Source organism: Schistocerca piceifrons, chromosome 1 (assembly GCF_021461385.2).
Source record: "Schistocerca piceifrons isolate TAMUIC-IGC-003096 chromosome 1, iqSchPice1.1, whole genome shotgun sequence".
Taxonomy (NCBI): domain Eukaryota; kingdom Metazoa; phylum Arthropoda; class Insecta; order Orthoptera; family Acrididae; genus Schistocerca; species Schistocerca piceifrons.
In genome coordinates, this window is record NC_060138.1 from 165,611,454 (window position 1) to 165,630,644 (window position 19,191).

The 19,191-nt window shown below is 38.9% G+C and overlaps 1 protein-coding gene across 1 annotated transcript in view; it reads left to right on the forward strand.

Moving 5' to 3' along the window:
* The window catches only part of LOC124795878, a 363,347-nt gene that overhangs the window by 188,718 nt on the left and 155,438 nt on the right, over positions 1-19,191 (forward strand). The window contains 4 exon segments of the mRNA XM_047259992.1: positions 3,554-3,761; positions 4,403-4,572; positions 6,367-6,483; positions 18,657-18,716. Coding sequence (XP_047115948.1) covers positions 3,554-3,761; positions 4,403-4,572; positions 6,367-6,483; positions 18,657-18,716 — 555 coding nt within the window.

Consider the following 19,191-nt stretch of genomic DNA (forward strand, 5'->3'; position numbering starts at 1 on the left):
ACTACGAATTTTTCAATGCGAGAAGTGTGATGTTCACAGAGAACACATAGTCAGATGCAAATGATTGTGGGTTTATGGATTGCACAATTAAGTTTAGAAGAATATCTTAAAGATTACCTTTTAGGGTTACTAGATTTAAACAAACTTTCTTTTTTCCTTTCTGATAGACTGTTTCATGCCTCACTGTAATTTAATAAATGAAAATTGTATTAGATTTGAAGTCTCCTTGATGTTGTTGTTATGCTCTTGACTAATGAAATTATGAAATAGGAGAAAAATTCTCTTTCTCCACAACCCCACCACTGTGTGGCAGCTTATTCTGCAAATATGGAAATCTGAGGGGGTTAGGTATGACTATTAAATGATAAAGAGAAAGCTTTCTTTACCTTTTTGTATCTTTTTAATTATTCTTCTGAACACACAACTATATTTGCTACTTTTATGTGCTAAATACATTAGAAGTCACAATAATAATTAGATATGCCTCCACAAAATGACAGCTGAGCCTGTTACCAAAAGAGTGTATCTGCTATGAATAAGTAACCAGAACAATCTCTGATAATGTCCGTGCCGCCGCAGTGACAAAGACAATTGCTCAATCAGAGAATAAAGAAACAGGTACATTGCTGTCTTACTAAGAATGACAGAGGATAGCTTATTAAAATACATCACAATAAAAAATACTTTGCCACACTGGAGTCTTCAAAATAAACATGAAATGTTATAACAGATACTTCACACAAAATGAAGCATGAGATTTTGGCAGGACTACAAAGAAAGTCAGTAGGTTAGGTAATGCTGTCTCCAACCCAAAGGTTGGTTTGAACACCAGGTACTTTACAAGGCTTGGTCCACTGTGTGGTGGCATGTCCTTGCTTTCCAAGTGAACTTTAAACTGAGTTACCAAGCCGTACATAGGGGAATCAACAGTAAAACACTTTCTGTGTGGTAACAGTTAAGATAGTTTTCTGTGATGTCAAACATATATTTATGACCTCTACTTAAGTGTTGCTGCTGTAACAAGAAGTCACTGCGTCTGGAATCGGTGTAAAAATTCATTTAGTATTGAAATTACTGTTTGTTACTGTTGTTTCATAGACTTTAGTTGACAGGCATGTTCTCCTTGTTTCTGGCATTTTGTTTGGTTTAGTATCGATTTTGAGTTCAAAATATGCTATAAAGAAGAGAAGCATATGACAAAAACGATTTGTGAAATCCTTTGTGAGTCGTCATGTAATGAAACCAATGTATTTGACAGCAATTCACATTACATATCATCTGAAAGTGTTTCTATGTCTAGATTTGTTTGGAAGTGCAGATATTATTTTCATGTATTATGCTGTTATAAATGCCTCTACTGCAGGCACATCAGGAAATGAATTGGTGCACATGCTTAATCTTCTATGTATACATCTGTTAAAAGTAGAGAAAGATGTAACTATGATGACAGCTGACAAACATAGATGAAATTCCTGATGTAATTGCATACACAGGCTCTTGTGAATTGAAACAAGATTGGAAGACTTGATGAATCAAGTAAACCTTTAGATATATGTTCAAACTATGGAAGAAGTGAAACAAATCTTTGCTATTTTGCTGCCAATAGGACAGATACTCGGCACAGGAGTATAATTCTGCTGAAATTTTTGCTGTTTTGCCAAAAGATCATCTCATAAACATGTTACCCATGTTTCAACTGAAAGCCAGCACAAAGGCAAAAAAGAAAGGTAAAAAAAGGTTTTATGCACATTTATGAAGATAAGCTGCTCCTGAATTCGTAGCGAGAGAAATTTGAAATTTTACTATCCAGAAGAAGCCATAATGTTTGATGAAGGGACTTGTATCTTTTAAGGGGAGAGTAGGCTTCATGGTTTGTATGACCAATATGGAATGAAGCTGTAGTCCATTCCGAATCCAGAACTGACAATGTATGGAATTTTGAAGCGTACCACAGAAAAGATGAGGCAGTAGATAGCAGTATAGTGTTGACATATTTGACCAGCAAACTGATAACTATACACTGACTAGTGAATCATTATGACCACTTCCCACCACAATATTGAGAGGTGTGTGGAGACATTGTAAGCATGAGACACAATAAGGGAAGTATATAAGCAGAGCAGTGATGAATGAGAAAACATTCTCACTTTGATACGCATGCGAGTATATACCTGTCCTTTTTTCCCCCTAAGGTAAGTCTTTCCGCTCCCAGGATTGGAATGACTCCTTACCCTCTCCCTTAAAACCCACATCCTTTCATCTATCCCTCTCTTTCCCTCTTCCCTGATGAAGCAACCTTGGGTTGCGAAAGCTTGAAATTTCTGTGTGTGTTTGTGTGTTTTTTATTGTGTCTATCTACCAGCCCTTTCTCGTTTGGAAAGTCAATACTAATAATGAGGTATATTAAAGTAATAGAAGCCATATTTTCTCAAAGTACTGTGCAGATCACTTATTACTGCACACAGTATGAAGTTAACTAAAGTTTGGCATAATTCCCTTATTTTACTCATTGTATTATTAAACTTGTTTTGGCAATGTAATTTTTACAGTTCAGGTAATCTAACAGATGATATAACTAGTAAATATTGTAATTATTTGTAAAGAAAGTTCTTTCTTTGTTTTTCAATTTTTCTGATAATCACCAGACAACATTGCCTGATGTTAGAATTGGCAGGATGGTTTGTAGACATTCCTACATACATAAACTTTCTCTTTTAGCTTTGACATAGTTATACAGTTGGTCTGTTTGCTGAAACATGTATGTGAATACTTAGTTTACTGATAACTGTATGATAATACTCTCACAAAAACAGTCCCTTTCCATCTTATGATTTCTTTTATATCCAGTAGCAAAAATAAATAAATAAAATTTTGATGCATTCAGGACGACGACAGTTCAATCTCATGTCCGGCCATCCTGATTTAGGTATTCCATGATTTCTCTAAATCGCTCCTGGCAAATGCTGAGATAGTTCCTTTGAAAGGGCACGGCTGACTTCCTTCCCTAACCTGATGAGACCAGATGACCTCGCTGTTTGGTCTCCTTCCCCAAACAACCCAACCCTAAAAAATTTTGTAGTATCTCATGAGATAATTACCCCCCCCCCCCCCCCCCGCCCCCCCCCCCCAACACCCTCCTCATAAAGCTTTGTCCTGCACAGTTATTTTGCGCGAGGAGACTTAATTCCAAAATATTACTGCATATTGTCTCATGAAATGGTGAATAAAGTTAGTTTCAAATCCAAGCATGCGCACTGCTGTGTGATATAAAAAAATTTATCTTTATTCAAAATTGTTTGAGACCACATGTTCAGCATATATGTAGTTCTGATTCATTACATAACATTTAGACAGTTACGATATGTAAAACAAGATATCTCAGAAAGTGAATAAGTTGCTGCTAAAAGCAGTGTAGTTGGCTACTGTTTTTAAAACACAACTCATACACTCATATTGCTGTGTTCAGTCTCTTGATCTGTGCTTCATGTGAGTATTGAATGATGAACTGTCTTTCTGCAAATTTTAGCTGCCTGACTTTTTTTATGACTTACAGGGTGATAATGTTGAAGACGTGGAGGCACAAGCCCTTTATTCTTGGAGAGCCAGGAAGTCTAGTCAGTTGTCATTTAATAAGGGAGATGTTATCAGAGTCAAAGAACAACAAGAGCAGTGGTGTTACGGTGAACTAGCTGGTGTACATGGTTGGTTTCCAAAATCTTATGTGAAGCTAGCTCCTTCACAGTTGCAGGAAGGAGAAAAGGGTAGGTTTATATCTAATTGCAGGAACTCTTTTCATAGATTATGAAAACACAAAAATTTACTCTGAATAAATAGTGGGTCCTCATGGTAGGTGCTGGATGGGTCTGTTTGGTCTACAGCAGTACACAAAATATTGCTCACAATTGCAATGTGTACTAAACAAGCTAATCAGTAGAAAGTAAGTCTGTATTATTTTGAAGCATATTTTATTTTGTAAAAATCATTTAAAGGGAATTTCAGATGCTAGATTTTTGGTCATTTTACGTCACATGAAAGTAACTTCCACCCCTACTATCCCTCTCATATTCATTATATATTTGCCATGTATAATGGTACTACATTTACTTCAAAATATGTCAGAAGACATTATTTTTGCACTATTATTCCACTGCCAATCACCAGAACATTCAGAATGGGCCACACACATACCTTTCAGTTTGTGAGTGATACCTTGAAAGGTACATAACTTACGACCTCTTCAGTTTCATCAGGATATGTAGAACTTTTAAATTTTGTAAAAGTTGTCACTGCTGCTTGTATTTTATCATAAAAATTGCAATTGCTATAGAAGTTGAGTGATTTATTGCTGCAGGTGTTGCTAATATGATGGTTACTAATAAATATTTGGTTGTTACTTTTACAGAATATTATGTGGCCATGTATCCTTATCAGTCTGTTGAACCAGGTGATCTTAGTTTCTTACAAGGTGAAATGATACTTGTTACAAAGAAAGAGGGAGACTGGTGGACTGGAATCATAGGAGATAGACATGGAATATTTCCTTCAAATTATGTACAGAGAGCACCATCTGGAGTGAGTATTGATTTATCTTCTGACATAAGGAAAAAGACAGAATTTGGTATGTTAAATGTGCATATAAACACTCTCTCTCTCTCTCTCTCTCTCTCTCTCTCTCTCTCTCTCTCTCTCTCTCTCCCCCCCTCTCCCCCCCCCCCTTTCCCTCTCCCTCACCCACATAAAATAACCTAAACTCAAACCTGTTGATCAGTCTAAACTTAGGTGATCAGAGAGTAGTTATCTGACGTAAGCTGCTGATTTTTACATGGTGGGTAATTAGGAGAAAGAGTGAGAACAGAGTGAAGCACAAGCTATAGCAGAGATTGAGGACAGAGGGATTGCAAGACCAAAGGACATGTTGAAGAAGTAGATCACATGAACATAATCCAGAAAAGGAATTATGGGGAGAGGATTCACATGGCACTAATTAATTCTGTCAGTTGTTGACGATGTTTTGTGCTGAGCAGCAAGCTCTGCCACTAGGTACGCAATCTTACCTCTTGCCACAGTTTTAGAGTGGCCGTTCATCCTAACGGGCTGCTGCTTGATGTTCCTGCCCACATAAAATGCAGCACAGAAGATGCAGTCGTTACTTCTGACAAATTATGACAAGCTTAAGACAGGTCTATATTAATATGTACTATGCGTCGCACAGGACAGATCTTGCACATTATCCTTTTGTGGATATGACTTGTAAGACAGAGTACTGGAAGGAGAAGTGGCATAAAAACATACTAGAATGATTTGGAGGAAGGGTGAATGTCAGAATTCCTCTTTCAGAGAGGTACAATGGGTTTTATGGGGGGGGGGGGTGTAATTCCTGATGCAGGGTATGATAAAAAGTATCCAAAATTCTCACAGAGGGTGTATTTCTGCTGTTTCTATCCTAGATAATATTAGATAGTAATAATGATGTGGTTCATTTTCATAACTGTTTAGTGGGACCAGGTATTTGGGAGGCAATCTGGAGGCCTTTGGTATACTGGGAATATGAGTGTTCATCACTGAAAATGCATTGTGCATAGGTGGCAAATTGTACTGAACTGATTTTTTTGTATGAAGGGCTGCAAAGTCATACTTTGGCCCATGGAAGGGTTGATGATCGTCACAGTGTGTGCCATTGAGTGCGACATGATTTGTTTCAATTACTGCTTCACAGCATGCAGAATCTGAATCATCCTCATAACATCAGCTTCTCTGAATGTAGGTGGGAACTGACCCATTAACACAGCTTACAAATCTTTATTTGCACTGCTCTGTCCCTAGTCTCTCTTTCCCCTTTATCCTCTCTCCTGCCCACAACCTCTCTTCCCTGTCTTCTGCGCCACAGCCTCTCTAGGCCTTTACCTCTGCCAAATTTGTCTCACCTGCTCTGTTCGATGTTATTAAGTCCAAGTCCTCACTCCAGTTGAGCCATAATATTGGGACAGTGTGCAACCCCCTCCCCCCCCCCCCCCCCCCACCTCTCTCTCTCTCTCTCTCTCTCTCTCTCTCTCTCTCTCTCTCTCTCTCTCTCTCTCTCTCTCTCTCTCTGTGTGTGTGTGTGTGTGTGTGTGTGTGTGTGTGTGTGTGTGTGTGTGTGTGTCATGGTAAATGTTTGTTTTAGTCAGACCATGCAGTAAGTCCCAGTTAAGGTCTATCCATCATACATTATTAACAGATCATTGATGTAAATTCCATTTTTAGTGTGTAGTATGTGTACCATGGTATAGTGATTTTAAATACTAAATAACATTTACATCAATAATATGAAGGAGTGTGTTGTGTGCATGTTAGTAGCAGACTACATCCTGAGTTTCGCTTTTGTAGTCTGCTGTAGTATCAGATGAGCCTGCTGAGCCTGTAAAGGAAAACCACATAACAGATGTAACAGTCTCAGAAGTAGCAGCTGCCCCAGTCTCACCCACTCCACAACAGGAAGAACAGGTGAGGACAGAGACATCCAACTTCATTATATGTCTTGCAAGGTTACTTGTAATAGTATAGATAATGGGAAAACTTTATTTACACTATAACATTTTCTTTAGAATGAGAAAGTTAATTTCTAGTAAGAGTTTTCTATAACTGAAAGAAATATCAAGACTGTAGGAAAAGATAGATTCTTACTTACTGTAAAGATAACATGCTAAGTTGCAGACAGCCACAATTAAGACACTTACATGTAAGCTTTTGGCCACAGGCTTCTTCAAAAAAAGAGAAACACACACCATTCAGTCACACAAGCAATCCCACCTCATGCACATGTGACTGCTGACTCCAGCAGCTCAGGCCAGAATGCAGCTATCACTGTAAAGAAATTATTTTAAATTACCCGTTTTCATACTTCTGTAATGTTGTACAATGTACAGAGAGACTATGAAAAAGATGTTAAGAGTTTCTCTTATTGTCTGCCCATCACTAAACAATATTTGTTAGTTTTGAGATACATAATTATTACTTAATATTTTAAACCTTTATGTGCTTTCTTTCTTCATTTTTAAATACGGCTTTTGAAGTGTGTCAGTTTCGGTAATTCCTCAAGAAACAGACCCAGTAAACTTGGGTTTTAGAGTTGTTGGTTTATTCCTCACAGTGATATTCTTCATGAGAAAGAATTGTGACAAATTGTTGTAAAAATGGGTTTTACTTATTACTAACAGCATGAATTAGGACAGATTGCTACTCACCATATAGAGGAGGCATTGAGCAGCAGATAGGTGCCTCAGGAAGTAGACCATTAGAAAATAGCAGCTTTTGAACACTCTTGTGACTTGATACCGTAACTCAGTACCACCCAGGGCTGGTGCCCCTGGCAAATTAGTAAGAAAATCAGGAAATGGGGTGAAAAAATGTATAAAGTTTTGAAACTTTGTGAAAATACTCATATGGGATATAGTAATAAGAAACACAAAAGTTCCCTTCATATGGGGGGAAGGGGGAGCGCATCCCCCTTTTATCCCCTCCAAAAGTAAATATGTATCATGTTTTAAATTCATACGCAAAAAGGCTCATTTTTTGAACAGAGCTCTTGTTAGTAAATATATTCCTCGCAAAATTGTACATGAGAAAGATCTTGTGTGGCTTTTCATTTATACAAATGGTATTTGAGGTATAAGAATTGGTATAGAATTCTGTTAACGTAATAGTTTGTAGTTTTTGTTGCTTTGTACTAATTAAATGAAAAGCGTAATTAAGTGTATGGAAGTATTTCGTGACCTATATATTCTACTTGATGATGTTTCCTTTGCGATCAGTATTGTTGAAATCAGGAGTACGTGGCAACAATGAAAACATCAAGTTTCCCTTCCCATTCACTCAGTGCTCCACTACCACTATTGTCGCTGCTGTTTCTTCCTACCCAATGTCCAGTTCAGTTGAGTTAGTGTTGTCAGCTGTCAAAGTAGTGCCAGAGAGTTCTATTTTTGTGACAGTATTCATCAGTTTGTTGTGTTATGAAGTGCTTCTTCTTAGCCTTTAACTCGCAAGGCGACTATTCTGTAACACATACCACGAGATGTATTCTCTGGTACCCCTGTATTTAAACCGAGATTTAAGGTTAAAATCATTTGAAATATTTAATTTATGCTATATAACATTTGCTTTTACAATTATTTTATTTTATTGCGCTAAACAAAGCCTGCAGCATTTTACTGTCTATCACACAAAAGGATATATATTGTAACTTACTAAATGAAAGCATTGGTATGTTGATAGAGACAGAAACACACACAAATTTCAAGCTTTCGCAACCCATGCTTGCTTCATCAAGAAAGAGGGAAGGAGAGGGAAAGACGAAAGGATGCGGGTTTTGAGGGAGAGCGTAAGGAGTCAGTCCAATTACGGGAGCGGAAAGACTTACCTTCGGGGGAAAAAGGGACAGGTATACACTCATGCGCGCGCGCGCGCGCGCACACGCACGCACGCACACACACACACACACACACACACACACACACACACACACACACACACACACCAATCCGCACATATACAGACACAAGCAGACATATGTAAAGGCAAAGAGTTTGGGCAGAGATGTCAGTCGAGGCGGAAGTACAGAGGCAAAGATGTTGTTGAATGACAGGTGAGGTATGAGCGGCGGCAACTTGAAATTAGCGGAGTTTGAGGCCTGGTGGGTAACGGGAAGAGATGATATATTGAAGGGCAAGTTCCGGAGATGGGAACTTGCCCTTCAGTATATCATCTCTTCCCGTTACCCACCAGGCCTCAAACTCCGCTAATTTCAAGTTGCCGCCGCTCATACCTCACCTATCATTCAACAACATCTTTGCCTCTGTACTTCCACCTCGACTGACATCTCTGCCCAAACTCTTTGCCTTTACATATGTCTGCTTGTGTCTGTATATGTGCAGGTGGATGTGCGTGTGCGAGTGTATACCTGTCCCATTTTCCCCCCGAAGGTAAGTCATTCCCCTCCCGGGATTGGATTGATTCCTTACCCTCTCCCTTAAAACCCACATCCTTTTGTCTTTCCCTCTCCTTCCCTCTTTCCTGATGAAGCAACTGTGGGTTGCGAAAGCTTGAAATTTGTGTGTGTGTTTGTGTTTGTTTTTGTCCCTATCAACATACCAACGCTTTTGTTTGGTAAGTTGCAACATCTTTGTTTTTAGATATATTTTTCCCATGTGGAATGTTTCCCTCTATTCACAAATAGACTGTTGTTGTTGTTGTCGTCTTCAGTCCTGAGACTAGTTTGATACAGCTCTCTATGCTACTCTATCCTGTGCAAGCTTCTTCATCTCCCAGTACTTACTGCAACCTACATCCTTCTGAATCTGCTTAGTGTATTCATCTCTTGGTCTCCCTCTATGATTTTTACCTTCCACGCTGCCCTCCAATACTAAATTTGTGATCCCTTGATGCCTCAGAACATGTCCTACCAACCGATCCCTTCTTCTTGTCAAGTTGTGACACAAACTCCTCTTCTCCCAAATTCTAGTCAATACCTCCTCATTAGTTATGTGATCTACCCATATAATCTTCAGCATTCTTCTATAGCACCACATTTCGAAAGCTTCTATTCTCTTCTTGTCCAAACTATTTATCATCCATGTTTGACTTCCATACATGGCTACACTCCATACAAATACTTTCAGAAATGACTTCCTGACACTTAAATCTATACTCGATGTTAACAAATTTCTCTTCTTCAGAAATGCTTTCCTTGCCATTGCCAGTCTACATTTTACATCCTCTCTACTTCAACCATAATCAGTTATTTTGCTCCCCAAAAAGCAAAACTCCTTTACTACTTTTAAGTGTCTCATTTCCTAATCTAATTCCCTCAGCATCACCCAACTTAATTTGACTACATTCCATTATCCTCGTTTTGCTTTTGTTGATGTTCATCTTACATCTTTCTTTCAAGACACTGTCCATTCCGTTCAACTGCTCTTCCAAGTCCTTTGCTGTCTCTGACAGAATTACAATGTCATCGGCGAACCTCAACATTTTTATTTCTTCTCCATGGACTTTAATACCTACTCCGAATTTTTCTTTAGTTTCGTTTACTGCTTGCTCAATATACAGATTGAATAACATTGGGGAGAGGCTACAACCCTGTTGCACTCCCTTCCCAACCGCTGCTTCCCTTTCATGCCCCCTCGACTCCTATAACTGCCATCTGGTTTCTGTACAAATTGTAAATAGCCTTTCGCTCCCTGTATTTTACCCCTGCCACCATCAGAATTTGAAAGAGAGTATTCCAGTCAACATTGTCAAAAGCTTTCTCTAAGTCTACAAATGCTAGAAATGTATGTTTGCCTTTCCTTAATCTATTTTCTAAGATAAGTTCTAGGGTCAGTGTTACCTCACGTGTTCCAACATTTCTGCAGAATCCAAATTGATCTTCTACCAGTTTTTCCATTCGTCTGTAAAGAATTTGCGTTAGTATTTTGCAGCTGTGACTTATTAAACTGATAGTTCGGTAATTTTCACATCTGTCAACACCTGCTTTCTTTGGGATTGGAATTATTATATTCTTCTTGAAGTCTGAGGGTATTTTGCCTGTCTCATACATCTTGTTCACCAGATGGTAGAGTTTTGTCAGGACTGGCTCTCCCAAGGCCGTCAGTAGTTCCAATGGAATGTTGTCTACTCCCGGGGCCTTGTTTCGACTCAGGTCTTTCAGTGCTCTGTCAAACTCTCCCCGCAGTATCGTATCTCCCATTTCATCTTCATCTACATCCTCTTCCATTTCCATAATATTGTCCTCAAGTACATCGCCCTTCTATGGACCCTCTATATACTCCTTCCAACTTTCTGCTTTCCCTTCTTTGCTTAGAACTGGGTTTCCATCTGAGCTCTTGATATTCATACAAGTGGCTCTCTTTTCTCCAAATGTCTCTTTAATTTTCCTGTAGGCAGTATCCATCTTACCCCTAGTGAGATAAGCCTCTACATCCTTACATTTGTCCTCTAGCCATCCCTGCTTAGCCATTTAGCACTTCCTGTTGATCTCATTTTTGAGACATTTGTATTCCCTTTTGCGTTCTTCATTTACTGCGTTTTTATATTTTCTCCTTTCATCAATTAAATTCAATATTTCTTCTGTTACCCAGGGATTTCTACTAGCCCTCGTCTTTTTACCTACTTGATCCTCTGCTGCCTTCACTACTTCATCCCTCAGAGCTACCCATTCTTCTTCTACTGTATTTCTTTCCCCCATTCCTGTCAATTGTTCCCTTATGCTCTCCCTGAAACTGTGCAACCTCTGGTATAGTCAGTTTATCCAGGTCCCATCTCCTTAAATTCCCACCTTTTTGCAGTTTCTTCAGTTTTAATCTACAGTTCATAACCAATAGATTGTGGTCAGAGTCCACATCTGCCCCTGGAAATGTCGTACAATTTAAAACCTGGTTCCTAAATCTCTGTCTTACCATTATATAATCGATCTGATACCTTCTAGTATCTCCAGGCTTCTTCAATGTATACAACCTTCTTTCATGATTCTTGAACCAAGTGTTAGCTATGATTAAGTTATGCTCTGTGCAAAATTCTACCAGGCGACTTCCTCTTTCATTTCTTACTCTCAATCCATATTCACCTACTACATTTCCTTCTCTCCCTTTTCCTACTATTGAATTGCAGTCAATCATGACTATTAAATTTCCGTCTCCCTTCACTATCTGAATAATTTCTTTTATCTCATCATACGTATCATCAATTTCTTCATCATCTGCAGAGCTAGTTGGCATATGAACTTGTACTACTGTAGTAGGCATGGGCTTCGTGTCTATCTTGGCCACAATAATGTGTTCACTTTGCTGTTGGTAGTAGCTTACCCGCACTCCTATTTTTTTATTCATTATTAAACCTACTCCTGCATTACCCCTATTTGATTTTGTATTTATAACCCTGTATTCACCTGACCAAAAGTCTTGTTCCTCCTGCCACCGAACTTCACTAATTCCCACTATATCTAACTTCAACCTATCCATTTCCCTTTTTAAATTTTCTAACCTACCTGACCGATTAAGGGATCTGACATTCCACGCTCCGATCCGTAGAACGTCAGTTTTCTTTCTCCTGATAACGACATCCTCTTGAGTAGTCCCCGCCCGGAGATCCGAATGGGGGACTATTTTACCTCGGGAATATTTTACCCAAGAGGACGCCATCATCATTTAACCATACAGTAAAGCTGCATGCCCTCGGGAAAAATTACGGCTGTAGTTTCCCCTTGCTTTCAGCCGTTCGCAGTACCAGCACAGCAAGACCGTTTTGGTTAGTGTTGCAAGGCCAGATCAGTCAATCATCCAGACCGTTGCCCCTGCAACTACTGAAAAGGCTGCTGTCCCTCTTCAGGAACCACACGTTTGTCTGGCCTTCAACAGATACCCCTCCGTTGTGGTTGCACCTACGGTACAGCCATCTGTATCGCTGAGGCACGCAAGCCTCCCCACCAACGGCAAGGTCCATGGTCCATGGGGGTAGACTGTTAGAGTACTGAATTTTACATTCTGAAAAATTACACAATCTTTGTAGTAAATAAATTTCCAAATAAATCTAAATTCCAGGCTTTAAATTTGCGCGTAAAAATTCCATCTGATGGGTACAAAAAGAAAGTCCGTCAAATTGATATTCTTTGCTGGGGACTACATTTTTCTTATCAACACTCAGAACACATTAAACACATTAGATTTTAACAGACATTTTAAGTATTTCTTGAAGGAATAGACAGATCCCCATAATAACTTTCCTGAAATTCTTCCTCTGAATTATGCTCTTGTTCGATAGCCATATTGTGATGACTGGCTAATGTAAAACCATCATCTTTTTCATTTAATTCTTGATCTACATCACTGACACCTTCATCCTGAGACCAACTAACAATTTTGTCAACCTCGGGAAAGTTCTATACGGTACCCTATTGAAGAAAACAGGTAGTTCACGTGTTACGTATCAGTAACACGTGTCAGCAATATAATGCAAGCGACAACAAAACATCATAGGCTTGGCAATTTAAGGAGGGTAGGGGGAGTATAGAAGCATTCCACCACAACTGGCCTTGAAGAGCGGGTTCGAAAATTTTCACGCGGTCTTAGAGACCACACCTCATGAGTTAAGGGGTCTCATTTCTTTTGCCTGGACTGAGAAAACAATATGCTGGGCCCTACTACCTATTTTATTTGTGGTAAATCTGTTTCGTAAGGAGAGAGATCAATAGCGACGAAGGGCTTGGAAACTCTGATACGCATCAGTAAGGAACGGAAGGGTGGGGCTCATAATATTCTACAGAATGCTGGACTGATTGAAGTGCATAAGGTATGTCGACATGAATATATTAAGGAACGTAGTATAAGGAAACTAACTAATCAGAATGTAGCACGAGCAGATGATAAAAGTTTGAGATCCTCTTCCTCTCATCCATTCAATTTCAAAAAAGACTGTTTCATGTATGCTGAAAAGTGTGACATACAGGCCAAAAAAAAAAAAAAAAAAATGGAGTGTTTGAAGTTCACTCTTTAACTGTGAGACATATGCTGCTTGAGAAAGCAGAGAAATGCAATTGTGATTTCGGTAGAAAGGTTTCCAAATGCATCAACAGTGTTTTGTAACTGCAGAAGCCCATTATCATCAAGATTGCTGTGCTAAATTAGTGTCAAACCCCTCCTCTGTTCGAAAAAGAGGCATCCCTCAAGATACCAATTTTGATGCCGCTTTTTAAGAATTATGCAGATTTATAGATAGTTCAGAGGAATGTCAATTTTCACTGCTTGATTTGCTGCAGAAGGTTAATGAATGTCTCCCAGAAGGAGACACAATGACTATAAAAACTCTGAAAAATAAACTGACTGAACACTTCAGTGATGGGATCTTGTTTGCCACAATGCCAAAAAATCCCCCCCGTTGTATGCTTTCGTGGCAGTGGCCGCAAACTTTTCAATCGGTGATACAATGAATGAGCTGTTAACGAAAAAGATGAGAGAAAGAGGATAGTGGAAGGAGCAGCAGCTATCATCTGTGAGGATATAAGAATGACTCCTTACAGTATTGCCAATTATCCAGATACCAGTGACTTGACAGAGAATGCTGAAGTTATGGTTCCTGCCACTTTACGTGAATTTGTGAAGGGTGTGGTTGTGTCAAAAAAGAAAGGTAGTGAACAGTCCCCTTTAAAAAATGTACAGCATTATCCCATGCAATTGTGTCAGCTACCAGGTCTCGTTCATTTATCTTCCCATTGCAACTTGGTCTTGCAGTGTACTTGTTTTGTAAAGTGGTATCAAAAACCATTGTTGAAATTGTCTCGAATTTGGGTTTCTGCTCTTTATATAGCACTGTGACCTTATTTGAGGATTCTGCCATTGTTCTGGAAACAAAATATTTCAAATAATTCATTCTCACAGTTCGTTTTCGATAATGCTCACTTCAATATTGCAACAATGACAGGCAAAGGTACAATCCATGCTATGCGTAGAGTCGGGTGTGAGACTCCAGGGAAAGCGATAGAACATCAGAAAGTAACGAAACTGTGTGTCATGTTGAGCTCTACTGAAACACCGAATGCCCAAAAGATTAGTCTGCTAGCATTACAAAAGCAGAATAGAGTTGGAATTCAAGGAATTGTTGTGCAAAATGTTTACTCAGAACAATCATTGACTAAAGCAACAGCACCTACCAATCACGAGTTTACATGGATGATTGGAAAGATTTTACAGCTTTCTATTCCTTCATGTCAAAGTTTTATGGAGAAAATCACAACTGGAGAACCTTACACACAATGAAATGTATTAGCACTTAGATTCAACAACCGGCCCACAGATTATAGTACTATTTTAACTACTTTAACTTACGCCATCACGGAGAGTAAGAAGACCACACAGCAAACATGTATCATGACATTTGATCAACTGCTCTATGTGAAAGCTAAGATATAGTTACAGTGGAGGCTAATGGAGGGAATGAACTGTTCACTAATGTAGTTATTCAATTAGGAGGCTTTCACTTGATGTTTTTTCTAGGAGCAATAGGATTTTTAATGAGAGACAGTGAACTTTCGGACACTGTAGATGCTGCAGCTTCTGTTCCCCATATACTTCCTGGTCGTGCATACACGAGGGCAATTCAGGATCACTCTGCAGTCATGTGCGCTCTTTCCATAATAATACTGGAGGAAATGGCAGTCATGGAGCAGGAGAAGCAACATATTCAAGATTGTTTTCATTATATGAGCGGAAACAGTGCATCTTTCAGCGATTTGGAAAAAGATCAAGTGACTGAAAAGCTGAAAAATAAATTTGAGCATGTCATTTGTACCTCTAGGACGTGGAAAAACTGAAAGAAACCATGAAACCTGTGGAGTTCGATAAATTCACCAAGGACAGGTCTTTCACTGTTCAGCACTATAATAAGTATTGGTATGTAGTATGGACTGACATGACAATAGAACAAAGGCTTACGAAGAACCTAAAGAGTGTTGGAGGTGTTCCGCATGGAAGAGGTTTCACCGATAGTGTGTTGAACTGGTGGATTTGTAGTATACTAATAGCCAATCACATATGTGAAGCTATGGAACAGTTCTGCTATTTACATTCGGCTTCGAGTGGGAGGATAGAAACTGATGATAAAATTCCCAGAAGATTTCAGCTATGGTTACAACAAGACACTCCATTTGCTTATAAGGAGCAATTGTATTCATTAGGATCTGGATTAGTAGCTACTCGGGAAGTAAACTGCTTCAAAGCTGTGTCTGTTGGTGAAGAAGCTCTTCGAACAATAGTTACTTTCTCGCCAAAATTTAGTTCTCTGAAGCTTAAACGATCCAGCATGGTTAGGACAATGTGCATATCAGCTGTTAGGCTTGGATATATAAACTGAAGTAGATACAACTCGTTTATTTCAGAGAATACTGTGCACTTTTCATTCAACTGATGATTTAAAGAATTGCTTCACATACAAATTATCAAGTGTACCAGAGGAAAACAAAAAAGTCGTTCTTGTACAATCTTTTCAATCAAATACCTGAAAGGAATATTGATAATAATGAATCGAAGTTCTTTGTTATAGATGGAGGGTTTCTTATCCACCATGTCGTGTGGCCCGAGAATAGAACTTTTGGTGACGTTTATAAAACCTTAATAGCATATATTCAGAGACATTATGATGATGGTGTTGCAGTTGTATTTGACGGATATTCAGAAAGCTCTCTAAACATAAAAACTATTGAACGCCAAAGGCAAACGATGAAGCGGACCTCATGAGAAATATTCTTTAATGACAAGACGTTATGCATTGAATCAGAGTCTACCTTTCTTGGTAACCTCAGCAATAAGAAAATGTTTATTACACGGCTTGTGCAAAAGCTAGACAGTTTTGGTATTGAAGCCAGGATTGTGGATGATGATGCAGATGTTGAAATTGTTGCAAAAGCAATAAATGTCTCATAATTTTACCAGCAAGTGATTATAGTGGGTCAAGATGTAGACCTTCTTGTGCTACTTATCGCTCTTGCTCCAGATGACACAGACAGTCCTAGTGAGGGAAGATAAAGGTAGCATGAGAACAAGGTGTCAGCTTCCAATTATTCAACCGGTATCCCCAACTTCATAATATTCCATAGATATTGAACGATCCTGCTTCCTCTCCTGATACCACTGCAAAAGCAGAAGAGGAATTTATACTCCCTCTCCACACAAAACCAGAGGAGTGTCCTGATGATAATTTAAATGCCAGTTGATGCAAATATTTTAATGTACTTGTGGGTCAGGCAAACAATGCCGTCATACTCTTTCGTTTGCCACACACTATTGATGCAAGACGTCTCCACTCTTACCAAGTTTATCTACAAGTCCAACTATGGTTGGGGACAACTTGGATCCTAGAAACAGGGGCTGGAGGGAATCAAACTCATCCCACTCCTTGATTCATATGAAACGACTACCTGCTCCAGGGAAAATACTGCTACTGATCTCATGCGACTACACTGAAGACTGCGGAAGAAAGTGTGGATGTGTGAAGGCTGACCTACATTGCACAACAATATGCAAAAACGGTCGTGGTCGAAGCTGCACTAATGTGTCTCACAATGATTTGGCAGACGATTTGGATGATGGTTTTATGTAAAAAAAAATTACAAGAATTTATTTGTTTGATAGGTATTGTGGTGCTTTCATTGTTTAGATGCTGTACATATGATTGTAAATATATTACAACAAAAGTAATTGTGGATTAGTTTTACAGTACTTCTTAATTTTCATGAAAAACGATTTTCATTCCAATAATTAAAGTTGCATAAATCTAAGGTAAAAGACTAGAAAGCAAAATTGTTCCATATAGATAAAAGTATGTTTTAGAAGAAATTTCACTTTTTTTACCTACAAATTTTAGCACTCGTAAACTAATTGCCTTGCTTAAACATGCATTTGACCTTCTCTGAGTAGAATTTCACCACTACAAATATCCTCCCGACCACTCCCATACTGATATTCTGCCATCCACCCAACCTACACAATATCATTTCCTGCAGCTGTTCCACCCCTGCTTCAAAACCCCTTGCCCTGTGGCTCATACCCGTGCATAGACCCAGGTGTAAGAGCTGTCCCGTACAACCTCCCAGTACCAGCTACACCAATCCTGTCACAGACTACTTAATTTCAACCACTATACAGCATCCTAATTAGGCATCACAACCGCAAGTAAGCTGTCCTTCCTCTTGAACGGCTACTTCCAAATGTGGGCATGAGACAGCTGGATCTCCCAGTTGGCGAGAATGCAGTGCAGCACAGTGTGCTTGACTCAAGTGACTGCCTCAAGGGCCATAATATTAGAATTATTCCCACCAACATCAGCTTATCTGAACTACACAGATTGGAATTTTCTTGCAACATATCCTTAATACTTGTAAACCCCCCCCCCCCCCCCCCCCTCGACTTCAACCTTTGCTAGTCTTTGTCTCCCACCTGCCTCATCCCCTTCCCTGCTCCAGCTCCAGCCAGGGGGGTGCTTGTGTGAATCTGTGTGTTTTTTACTTCAGAAGAAGGCATTTTGACCAAAAGCTAAAATGTATAACAATTTTTTCATTGTGCCTGTCTGTGATTCTATCTCCTCTGTACGGTGAGCTGCAGTCTATCCGTGTTGTAATTAAGCCGTAATGAAACATATGAGCATCACATACATAATTCTTTGAGTTGAGTTGTGAGTTTCATATTTTCACTCTAGTCTTCCACCATTACCATAAACTAAAAATTGCATCCTGCTGCCAATATTAAAATATTTACTTGTACCAGAAAGTAAAACAGTCCCATTTCATATTGACTACTATGCTGTATAGAATGTCAAATTTGTTATGCCTTTTGCTATACAGTCACGTACACTCTCACACCATTCAAAACTTCAAATATCACTTAAAATTATTACTATAGAGATTGTGTAGATTTTTATTTTCAGTGTTAGTCTGTTGTACAGAAGTAGATTGTATAGAGAGAATATGCACAACTGTTGTAAGTTGTCACTGTTTACTAAGAAGGTAATTTAATTCAGTATGACCTTTCCACTTGTTTTTATTAATAACAACATGCACTGTGTAGTGCTTTGTGTGTTTGTGTGTGCATAACCCATTGTTGTGTGTGCTAATAAGAAATCTCTTGTACATCAAGCCTGCAAATGAGAAAACCCTTGGGACTCCAGACTTCACTGCTATGTCTGCTGCAGCTCAGGTAAGCATTCACAATCCATATGAATATCAGATACTCTGCGGAAGAAAGTGAAGTCATAACATGTTTGTTGATTGAATTCTAACTAATGTTTTGCAATGCATTACTTTAAACAGCCCTTTAGAAATATGATAATATTGTATTTTTTTAAATTTAAATATATGTCAATGTCGTAAATGAGCAAGTTAACTAAAGGCCTCTTCCCATGTTCAACATAAATTTCTACACTGATTGCAAAGACCAGGATGGGAAAGGGGGTCGGGGGCGGGGCGGGGGGGGGGGGGGGGTAATGGCAAGCATGTAAGTTGTTGCATTCTGTGTTCTGAGTACTCATTATAGAAGTCATTATAAAACCTAAATAAATTATCCTTAGTTTTGTGGAATTTTCTTGGCTATAATAAAGTGACAGATAACTGATTTGTCAGCCCACCTGTAACAGTATCATAAACAATAAACAACTAAAAAACAGCAACCAATT